Source organism: Moschus berezovskii, chromosome 21, assembly GCF_049115385.1.
Source record: "Moschus berezovskii isolate FMDL1 chromosome 21, NW_MosBer_1.0, whole genome shotgun sequence".
Classification (NCBI taxonomy): domain Eukaryota; kingdom Metazoa; phylum Chordata; class Mammalia; order Artiodactyla; family Moschidae; genus Moschus; species Moschus berezovskii.
The window spans coordinates 21,666,824-21,678,262 of record NC_142480.1 but is presented as its reverse complement, the minus strand read 5'-3'; the positions used below and the strand labels follow the sequence as shown (position 1 = coordinate 21,678,262).

Genomic DNA, 11,439 nt, shown 5'->3' with positions numbered 1-11,439 from the left:
AGGAAAATAGTATCAGAAACCAGAGCTCTGGCTAATTGCATGGTGGTGGTGGTTTAGTCGCTAAGTCGTGTCCAACTCTTACGACCCTATTGACTGTAGCCTGCCAGACTCCTCTGTCTATGGGATTCTCTAGGCAAGACTACTGGAGTGTGTTGCCATTTCCTTCGCCAGAGGATCTTCCCAACCCAGGAATCAAACCCGCGTCTCCTGCATCGCAGGCAGATTCTTTACCAACTATGAGGGAAGCCCATAGCTGATTGCTTAAGTAGTGAAATTTCAGTTCACCCAGACAGCTGTCAAAGAATGGTGACTTCTGATCAGGCCAGGTGGTCCTACCTGGACTGTGTATTCTTCTTACCTGTCTCTCCTAGCAGGAAAGGAAGAGTCAGGCGGTCACATAGACTGCTTCCTCAAAGTCGAGGTAAAGTGCTATGTCCCCTATCCCTACCCTCACAATTGCCTAGAAAGGGGAGTACAGAGGCAGGGCCTGGTGTAGGTGAGGCTGCAGGGCCTTAGGAGGAGGGAGTGAGCAGGCTTCCCTTCCTGGACCACTCCCACTGGCTCTGAGCTCACCACTCACTCCTGCTCTTCCTGCCTCCAGCAGAAGGCAAAGATGCATGCACCACGCGTGTGTTTTTGAGAGCACACAAAAAAAGACAAGGCCCTACTGTTTCACAAGAGGCAACAGGAAAATTATCATTCAGCAAAGGCGGGTTTGCCGAGATTGGTGATGATCTGAACCACAGGCCACCGGAGCTGTTGAGAAGCGTTGGGGCTTCGCTGGGAAATGATGCCTGGGATCGCTGCTTAGGCCTCTAGCTACTGTTGCACTCTGGTGACTTTCTTATTAGACCGTCATCATGCTAACTGCTTAATGACAGATGGTCCTTAAGTGACATACACCTCTTCTGTGGGTCACGTTGCTGAGTGGTGCTCACCCCTCATAGCCAGCTTGGGCCCATCTGCCCAGACAGGTGTGTGTAAACACAATTCTGATGATGCCAGTACAGAGTATGCTCCAGGAAGTGTTTGTTCCCTTTAATCCTTGGCCCCAGCCAGCCCCTTTACCATCGGCATGGATTACAGGGCTCCAACTGGAAAAAAAAAATATTAGTAATGATTTTGACAGAAGCAGAGTTTGAGTTCCTGATAATTATTATTTCACCAAACCAACTGGGACACAGAGCTGCAATTAGAAAGAAACAATCTTCCACATATAATGGCTTTCACGCTGCACTATACTATTAAATAACCATCATTAGCTACTAAAGTACATACTACCCATTTTCCAGAGCCCTTTCTCTGCCAGAAAATTTAAGACCAAGAATGATCAATGAATGGGTCATCAGCATGATCACTGTTGATATAGGACATGCAAATTGAAATTCGAAGATTGAAAAGTATAAAGAATTACTACAGATGGTGATATTACCCCGATATTAAAGCTCTTCTTGCAAGAGACCCAAAGTTCATTTCTTTGTGTCTACGGTTTATGGGTTAGAAAAAAGAAGGTATTATCCATGGAATGCTATGGGGGGAAAAAGAACAAGGAGATACTGGGCAATTTTCCAGGTACTGTGCTGGGTGTTGCAGATATAAAGATAAATAAAACGTAGCCACTGTTCTGAACAAGCTTACAGATTGGGAAGTGGGGACAGACAAGTACATACACACAAAAATCACAGTACAATGTGATAAACACAGTCATCAAAGTGTACACCTGGTACTTGACAGCATGGTAGAGTGTGCCTTGTAGGAGAGAATTGAGGTGGGGGAAGAAAATCAGTCTACTTAAGAACCTGCAACTTCCTAAATAAGGCCTTTCATTCTCCTCTTCTTGAAAGCCATCTTCTTCCTCCTCTCATATGGAGAAATGTTCAGATCACACAGGCATAGGAAATATAGTAAGCAAATAAGGGAGAAATGAAAGACAAGTTACTCTCTCAGAAAACAAGCTTATTCTAAGCTTTTTCAATCCTTTAGAGATGTAATAAATTAAGGGGGAAGTTTTTAATCAGAACACGAAGCATAGGCTGTGTTCTTTATACATTATAATAATATAATGATTACAGTAGCATTCTTGTGTCTTTAAGAAACGTTTACATTCAATTGAGGTCTGAGAGGAAGGCAGATTCCTAACCAGGCTCCTTCTCTTAATATAATTTTAAAACAGTTGCAACTCCAAACACAGGTTGTTTAGCCCAGAAACATGCTACCTTTTGCTTGGTTGTTTTTGTTTGTTCCAGATTAGCCCACAGATACAATGTTAAGAAATAGATGGATAAAAAGATTTGATAACATGGCATGGCTCCTGTCTATCTCAAACTCTCTTTTTATTTAAATAAAATTCACATGACATAAAATTCATAATCTTAACCATTTTGAAGTGTACAATTCAATGGTTTTAGTACATCCACAATGTTGTACAAATGCCACCACTATCTAGTTCCAGAAATTTTCATACCCCCAAAAGAAACCCCATATCCATGAAGCATTTTGTTTCCCCTTCTCTCCCCCTTTAACTGTGGCCAACCTGTAAGCTGCTCTGTCTCTCTGGATTGCTAGTTCTGAATGTTTCACATAAATGGAATCATGCAGTACATGACTTGTGTCTGGCTTCTTTTACTCTGCATAATCTTTTCAAGATTTGTCTATGTTGTAGTATGTTTTGAAATTTCAAACCTTTTTACGCCAAGTGCCTGCTCAGTCGTGTTTGACTCTCTGTGACCCCGTGGACTGTATTTCTGCCAGGCTCCTCTGTCCATGGGATTCCCTAGGCGAGAATACTGGATTGGTTTGCCATTTCCTACTTCACATTCCTTTTTATGGATGGATCATAAAAGGATATACCACACTTTTTTTTTATCCATTCATCAGTTGATGGATATTGGTATTGTTCATCTTTTTGGCTATTATGAATAGTACTGGTGTGAAGATTCATGTACAAGTTTTTGTTCAAATGTCTATTTTCAGTTTGGGGGAGTAAATATCTAGGATTGGAATTGCTGGGTCATATGATGATTCTAAGTTTAACTTTTTGAGGAAAGGAATCATCAAGGATTCTAAAGTTGATGCATCATTCTTTATGTCCACCATCAACATATAAGGGGTCTAACTTCTCCATATGCTTGTCAACATTTGTTATTTTTCTTTTCCTTAAAAAATTATTATAGCCACCCAAGGGGGTGTAAAGTAACACATGACTGTCAACCTCATTTCATGGATTAAAAATTCATCATAGAAACCACTTCATGCTGCTAAGTCACTTCAGTCGTGTCTGACTCTGTGTGACCCCGTAGATGGCAGCCCACCAGGCTCCCCCGTCCCTGGGATTCTCCAGGCAAGAACACTGGAGTGGGTTGCCATTTCCCTCTCCAATGTGTGAAAGTGAAAAGTGCAAGTGAAGTCGCTCAGTCATGTCTGACTTGTAGCGACCCCATGGACTGCAGGCTCCTCCGTCCATGGGATTTTCTAGGCAAGAGTACCGGAGTGGCTTGCCATTGCCTTCTCCGAACCACTTCATAAAGAAACAAAAAAGCAGGCTCACACCAGGTCTTCTTTTCTTTTGTGTATGAGGCTACCAGTAAATTGAGAGGAGATTTCCCTAAGATGAACTGCAAAACAAACGTATGCGGTCCTGCGCAGTAGAGCTGGGCTTTACAGGCTCTCATCACCCATTGCCACTGGAGCCGCCATGATCAGCACCAAGGGGTGTAGATGATGACTGTTGAAATGTCAGCCTCCTGAGTAGGTGTCTTCAGTCAGTGGTCAGCAAAGAGGCATTTAAATCATTATGAGGTTTGGCTTGTTAAAAATTCTGCTGGTGGGGGAAGCCATTAAAAAAAAACAGTGAACAACCAAATGACCATTTTTATTTTTTTCTCCATATGTGCTGTATTTTTTAAGGAAAATGAAATAAAATTAACCACGAATTCCACATGCTACTTAATATAAAGTAATTTGTTGAGGTAAAGCAATGAGTTAAGCAGCTTGTGAAATTTCTTAGGAAATTTTGAATTTCTTCCCAGTACATTTCTCATTAATAATTCAGTGTCCATTGCATACACTCCTGTGAGAGTCTGTCATCTTTTCTTTTATCTCTGATGGCTATAATCAACACACTACAAACGGTATTCTTTTCCTTTGAGGAGCACTTAGTTTTGAGAACTAAAACATATATGCAAATGATACCTACATAAAGCGAGGGGAAAATAGAAATTATGCTTTTTTTCCCTTCCAATTTCTGCGTTCCACACTGTCTGGCACAAATATCCTTGATGAAGAGTTTAGTTTCTGTTTAGGTTTGCTTCTCCTTATTGTAAACGGTACTGATGGTAGGGATGATGAAACTTACAAGACAGTGGTTGCTTCCTTGTTGACAGGAACTAACAAAAACGGAATACAAAGCTAAATCTTAAAAGAGCCCCGGCAGCACTAGGATGCTGCGGATCAGTTTTCCTAGGAACCCACACGATTCAGACAAGGACTTGAGGGGACCTTGAAAAGAACTGCGGAGTTGGAGCGATTCTTTTTTGTTCTGGCACAATTGGAAAGCCCAAGGGAACCCAAATTAGGGTTGGTGGGAAGTCCTAACAGATCGTTAAAAGTCATGATAACTGAACTGTTTTTTGTTAGTTTGTTTTTTAACACAGTAACTGTTTAATACCTAAATAAAGTCAGCGAGCTTTAGGCGTGCCTTCATCTATTTCTGTCTCTCAAAGGTTTAGGAACGTAAAGAGCAGCCGGGGCACACATCCAGGGGGCTCAAAAAAGGCCGAAATCTTAGGTATTTCACGAAAAGTCTTGAAAGTCCGTCCTCCTGCTCTTCCTGGAGTTGGTGTCAGGTCCGATCACACCTGCACGGCCGGACTCCGACTGGCACCCCTGCTCGCCCAGGCCTTCACACTCTCCTCCCCCGGGGCCCGCCGACTCTGCAGGGTACAAAGTACAGCAGGGACGCGGGCGGAGCCTTTCCAAGCGGCGCAGCCGTATCTATCCACAGCGAACACCTAGATGGATTTTCAGTACGGCGCCTGGCACGTTTGAATGGGGGAGGGCAGGGAAGGGGGGGCGGTGAGGCTCCGGCTCCTCCACTCCCAGCAGCGCGTCCTCCTTTCGGCAGTCGCTGTTGCTCGGCAGACGCAGGGGGGCTCTCGGCATTACCAGCTGTATTAAGAGATTCGCAGTGGGTTTTCTCCGGGCCCCCTAACACTCCCGCCCGCCAAGAGCTGCCTGCGGGGTTGTAAGGCAGAAGCCCCTAACGCCAGGTTGCGGTCCTTCCTCCTGCTCGCGATCGCGGCTTAGGGTCAGTTTCCGCGACTCTTCGGAGTCTATCTGAGTGGGCGCCTGTGCTGGGGTCCCGCCCCAGGAAAGGAGAGGGACCGCACGGAGAACGTCACCGCGCTCACCAGACCGCACAGGCACTTTGCACGGGCCAGCTGCGCGTCGGTCTGGAGGTAGCGCGCCCTGGGTAAGGAATTCCGCAGCGGGTCTGAGGGGAAGGGCAGGCGCGGGTGGCGGGGGGCGGTGGTTAGGGCTCCGGACGATTGGATCCGCGTGGAGTTGGGGGTACCTCAGGGCGGGGCGGCAACTGAGGGAAACTGAGATGAACTCCAGACATCATCTATGCCTAAGGTCGGCTTCACGCTTTGCTTTGGCTAGGAGCCCGGTGGGATGGGACAGCATCTACAGCTTTGTTGCCCACCCACCCTCCAGGAAAGCGGAGGCACTCCCCAGGTCTCCCTAAAGGATGGGTAAAGGGGAACCCCGGAAGCAGCTGCTCTAGTCGACTGGAGCTCAAAACTGGGAAGGAAACATTGGGCGAAGGGTGATAAGCCACCTCTATCGCCTACCTTCCTCCCTTTCTCCGCCCCCTCGCCCCCTGCCTTTTCGTAGCTGCTGACGCGCTGGTGGTGTCTATTAATCATTCGCCAGCCCACAGCCGCGGCAGTTAATGGCTGTGCCGCGCTGGGCTCCAGTCTCCCGGCCTCCCCTCTCCACGTTCGCGTGTGCCCAGGCGCCCAGGAGCGGCGAGCGGCTGCGCACGGGCAGCCGCCGGGCGATGCGCTCCGCCGGCAGCGGTGGAGCTGCGCTTCCTGCAGTCGCTGAGCGCTTCCCCCAGGCGCCCGGCGACTGGGAGCTGCGGGCGGACCGCCGGGGTGCCGAGTGAGGGCGCCAGCGGCGGGGGTCGCCCGGAGAACGCCCTAGCCCCGGCAGCCCCACCGGCCCCCATCCGCTGAGATGTTCCCCAATGGCACCGCCTCCTCTCCCTCCTCTCCTAGCCCCAGCCCAGGCAGCTGCGGCGAAGGCGGCGGCAGCAGGGGCCCCGGGGCCGGCGCTGCAGACGGGATGGAAGAACCGGGGCGAAACGCGTCCCAGAACGGGACCTTGAGCGAGGGCCAGGGCAGCGCTATCCTCATCTCTTTCATCTACTCCGTGGTGTGCCTGGTGGGGCTCTGTGGGAACTCCATGGTCATCTACGTGATCCTGCGCTACGCCAAGATGAAGACGGCCACCAACATCTACATCCTCAACCTGGCCATCGCCGATGAGCTGCTCATGCTCAGCGTGCCCTTCCTGGTCACCTCCACATTGCTTCGCCACTGGCCCTTCGGCGCGCTACTCTGCCGCCTCGTGCTCAGCGTGGACGCAGTCAACATGTTCACCAGCATCTACTGTCTGACTGTGCTGAGCGTGGACCGCTACGTGGCCGTGGTGCACCCCATCAAGGCCGCACGCTACCGCCGGCCCACCGTGGCCAAGGTGGTGAATCTGGGCGTGTGGGTGCTGTCGCTGCTCGTCATTCTGCCCATCGTGGTCTTCTCGCGCACGGCGGCCAACAGCGACGGCACGGTGGCCTGCAACATGCTCATGCCCGAGCCCGCCCAGCGCTGGCTGGTGGGCTTCGTGTTGTACACTTTCCTCATGGGCTTCCTGCTGCCCGTCGGGGCCATCTGCTTGTGCTACGTGCTCATCATCGCCAAGATGCGCGTGGTGGCCCTCAAGGCCGGCTGGCAGCAGCGCAAGCGCTCGGAGCGCAAGATCACCCTGATGGTGATGATGGTGGTGATGGTGTTTGTCATCTGCTGGATGCCTTTCTACGTGGTGCAGCTGGTCAACGTGTTCGCGGAGCAGGACGACGCCACGGTGAGCCAGCTGTCGGTCATCCTCGGCTACGCCAACAGCTGCGCCAACCCCATCCTCTACGGCTTCCTTTCAGACAACTTCAAGCGCTCTTTCCAGCGCATCCTTTGCCTCAGCTGGATGGACAACGCCGCCGAGGAGCCGGTCGACTACTACGCCACGGCCCTCAAGAGCCGGGCTTACAGCGTGGAGGACTTCCAGCCCGAGAACCTGGAGTCCGGCGGCGTCTTCCGTAATGGCACCTGCACGTCCAGGATCACGACCCTCTGAGCCCCGGGTCCGAGCCTGGGGGGCCTTGCGCACAGAGAAGGGGAGGATGAGGATGCGAGAGGCGAAAGGATCCCAGGCGTCGGGGTGCGAGAATAAAAGTGGGGCCAGGACACTGTGCGCTTCGGGTGGAGACCCGGGAAAGGCGCGAGACAAACGTGGACCCGGAGCTTTGCTCATAAGCTGGGAAGACTAGCGGGCCCCTCTTCCGCGTCTTCCTGCCCTGCGCTTGCATTTTTGCATCCCTCTACGCTCCCCCCGCCCAAGGCAATTTCGGTCTTTCTTCCTCCCGGCCCTGCAGGTGCAGGTGGTGAACTTGTAAACGTCTCCAACTCGGCCCGACCCTCAGCCCCGCCAGCAGTTGTTTCTGTTTAAGCTGAGCCACGGTTACTGCCACAGGTTTCCCTCGGGAAAACCCAGCTCGCCCTCAGCCGCGCCCTGCGGCGCCCCTCGCTCGCCAGGATTCTGCTTGATGCCCCTAGCGGAGCCTGGCGAATCCCCGCTCTCACTCTCCGCAGCCCTCTTTTCGGGGCACTCGGACTGGAGAAGGATCTAAGCAGCGGGTCTTTCCTCTCACTCTCGAGTGAAGGAAGGTGCGCGCATCCCATCCCCAAACCTCCCCCCGCCGACTCCCCATCCACCCAGAGCGGAGCCAGGTGCTTAGTAAAATCGGTCCCGCGCTTCGAGCCCCAGGCATTCTGCGATCCTATCCAAACCCCCTCTTTGGAGCAAAAAGGAGCTGAGAACAAGTGACTAGCGGTTTTAAAAAAGATTTCGGGGTTTGATGGGGGAGGAAGGCTTGTAATGGAAGTCACCCTCCCGCCTGGTTCACAAAGGGCGCTTTTGGTTTCAAAGATCAAGCGCAGGGGACTTCGGGGCGCTGGTCTGCCTTAGGCCAGGCGGGGCAGGGTGCGCTTGCCCCGGGGGACGCCCAGGAGCGTTGGTGCAGCTCCACTAGGCTTTCTCCCTCACCCTAGCTCCTGGAGGTGCCCATCCAAGAGTCACAGCAGGCACCGGGCGGGGACCTCGGCTGATGCCTTCCCAGTCTCGGCCAATCCCGACTGTGTCACCGCCACCTGCAGGCCAGAGGGTGCGGCCTGCCCGACCCCTGAGCGCTGCTGCCTTTCAAGCGGTGCCTAATAAGTTATTCTCTTGCTTAACATATTTATTTATTTATTTGTGGTGTTTGAAAAATGTGGTCTCTGCTTTCCTTTTCTCTACTTGCCCTAGCCCAGGGCCTTTTCTTCAGGATATTGGCAGTGGGGCCGGCCCAGAGGTGGCAGGGGACCCCCAAGTTCCCGTCAAAACCTCTCCTTTTTGCTAGGCCCTCTTCTCTGAGTCTTTCCTCTAGCCTTTCTGTTTTGGCTTGTTGTCAGTGAAGTTTGCAGAGTTGTTCCTACTTTTCTTATGTAGTCTCCTGTTTTAAATAATGTGGTTTAACCTCCTCCCATGCAGAGTGGAACGTCCCAGCTTTCAACATCACTCTATATATGATTTGAATATATATATATATATGTATTCAATATATATATATATTCAAATCAAAATAGACTGACATACTAGATGCATTTATCTTGCTCCCTTGTCATGAGTCCATGAAGCAATTGCCAAACAGTGACTAACAGTGACAGGTGTGAGACTAGCTAGAATACTTTTAGATAGGAGGGTTCAGACAGCCTGCCCTCGAACTTGGAATTCCACAGCCTGATTCAGACACTTTAGTAGGCATTGAGGATGTCCTTGCTTATGTACCTGCTGCTTCTAGGTTCCAGCATAGGTGATTCTAACATACTAGGTAACACCGGCACTTCTTTTGAAGACATTGAAAGTAAATTAATTTGTGTCTGCATTTTATCTGACCAACTTCATTGGAAGCCTGAGCAGGGCAGAGACCAATAATTTTACTTCTTTGTATTTCCTGGGTTGCTTTAGGATGCTGGCTTCTACATAGTAGGCATTAAATACATGTTTGTTGGTTGACTGTTTCAGTTAACCAGAGTGTATTACAACACTCAGGAGTTCTCAACATCTGGGGTTCTCAGGTTCCTTCATCGACATGGTACACAATGGTTGAAAATCACTATGGAAAGATGTTTTGTGTATATTTGCTTCAAGAACATTGTGCTTTCCTGAAAGCAGTAACCAAGAGTTACAGTGTCCCTTAAAGTTTTATTTAATGAACAAATGTGCTTTTGGTCATAAATTTGAAAGTTTAGATCTGTCATTTGAAAATCATGCATATTATTACTCCTTTGGAAAATAGATTTTTGATAGTTAAGGACAGTGAAATTTACAAATAAAAGTCTTGATCATTATCCTCTTCTGAGGACACAAATCTAGTGCTCTTAACCTGTTTCCATTGTAATATTAACTAAATAAACAAATGTATTATGTTGTTGCAAGTTGTCTGACTTTGCAATTTGAATCTTCCTGTTTCAACAGATTACTTCAAGACACACATATTGGCTTAGTTGCTCTGTTTCATTTAGATATGAAAAAATAAGCTTTCTGATTACCTTGGGAAATTTTTTACCAAGTTTGAGGTTATAATTTTACCTATTTTTTAAAGTTTATTAGTTCTGAGAAAGAAAAAAAACTGAGTCAGTATGAATAGGAAACAGTGTACTACTTCCTCTATGGTTGCACTGTCTATGGTTTGCTGTGGTTACCAGACTAACTAGATGACATCACAATCTCTCACAGATTAAACTACTGCCTGCCCTCATCTATGACCTCAGACTTTGTTGTGGGAGTAAGTAATTGCTAATTTACATCCCAGGGAAAGGTAATGGAAAGGGAAAAAAGTGATGTCCTAAAGATGTTGCAAAGGGCAATGGAGAAAGGAAATACAAAAAATCAGATCTCAGTGTAAAAGAAGAAAGATGTTTTTAAATATTTTTAATTGTGGAAAAGTCACACAATAGAAAAGATACTATCTTAACCATATTTAACTGTACATTTTGATGGCACCAAGTACGTTCATATTGTTATGCAACTCTCACCATCATCCATCTTGGCTTCCTAAATGGCAATTCTGTCCCCATTAAACACTAACTCCTCATGCCCCCTCCCCACCCACCCCTATCCTCCGGCCCATTGCATCTACTGATGGACTTCCCTACTCTATGAATCTGACTATTCTAGGTACCTTGTGTAAGTGGAATCAAACAGTATTTGTCTCACCTGGTGGCTCAGATGGTAAAGTGTCTGCCTGCAATGAGGGAGACCTGGGTTCAATCCCTGGGTCAGGAAGATCCCCTGGAGAAGGAAATGGTAGCCCACTCCGTACTCTTATCTGGAAAATCTCATGGGCAGAGGAGCCTGGTAGGCTACAACCCATGGGGTCACAAAGAGTCAGACACGGCTGAACAACTTCACTTTCACTTTCAATGTATATTGGAGTGCATTTTTAAGATGACTTTAATACATGTCTTACAAACAGATTGTACCCCTCCCCCCACCATGCTATACAGTAGGCCCTCACCAGCCATCTACTTCATAGCAATCCCACTCCTGGGCATATACCTTGAGAAAACCATAATTCAAAAAGATACATGCACCCCAATGTCCATTGCAGGACTATTTACAATGCCCGGACATGGAAGCAACCTAAATGTCCATCAGCAGAGGAATGGATAAAGAAGATTTGGTACATACACACAATGGAATATTACTCAGCCATAAAAAGGAATGAGATTGTGCCATATGCAGAGACGTGGATGGACCTAGAGATTGTCAAACAGAGTGAAGTAAGTAAAAAGAGAAAACTAGCATATAGTAATGCATCTATGCGGAATCTAGGAAAATGGTACAGAAAGACATATTTTGTGCTTTTTTCAGTGATGGCCATTTCCATCCCTGGAAGTAATTAAGAAGGTACTAAAGGAGTTGTTTTTTTTTTTTTTTTAACATTTTATTTTCACAGCAAAATAAGGAAAAAGGTGTACTTTCCAAGCAGTGATTCCAGAACCAGGGTGGGAGGATTGTGGGCTTCAAATACCTTCAAATGTCTTGTAACTCTAGACTTTA

The 11,439-nt window shown here is 48.3% G+C and overlaps 1 protein-coding gene across 2 annotated transcripts; it reads left to right on the top strand.

The window, feature by feature from the left end:
• The first annotated feature begins 5,130 nt into the window (after window positions 1-5,130).
• SSTR1 (somatostatin receptor 1) lies at window positions 5,131-9,794 on the top strand. Of its 2 annotated transcripts, XM_055417620.2 has the most exons (2): window positions 5,131-5,470; window positions 6,282-9,794. In XM_055417620.2, exon 2 carries the CDS (start codon window positions 6,349-6,351, stop codon window positions 7,411-7,413), a length of 1,065 nt encoding a protein of 354 aa, XP_055273595.1. In that variant the 5' UTR covers window positions 5,131-5,470; window positions 6,282-6,348; the 3' UTR covers window positions 7,414-9,794. The 2 variants fall into 2 exon arrangements, with proteins under 2 accessions (XP_055273595.1, XP_055273594.1); XM_055417619.2 differs by lacking the exon at window positions 5,131-5,470 and having other exon boundaries at window positions 5,946-9,794.
• The last annotated feature ends 1,645 nt before the right edge of the window (window positions 9,795-11,439 follow it).

What these genes read in the sequence shown, in the direction of transcription:
- SSTR1 (XM_055417619.2), top strand. Translation starts at nt 6,241, where the DNA reads ATGTTCCCCAATGGCACCGCCTCCTCTCCCTCCTCTCCTAGCCCCAGC.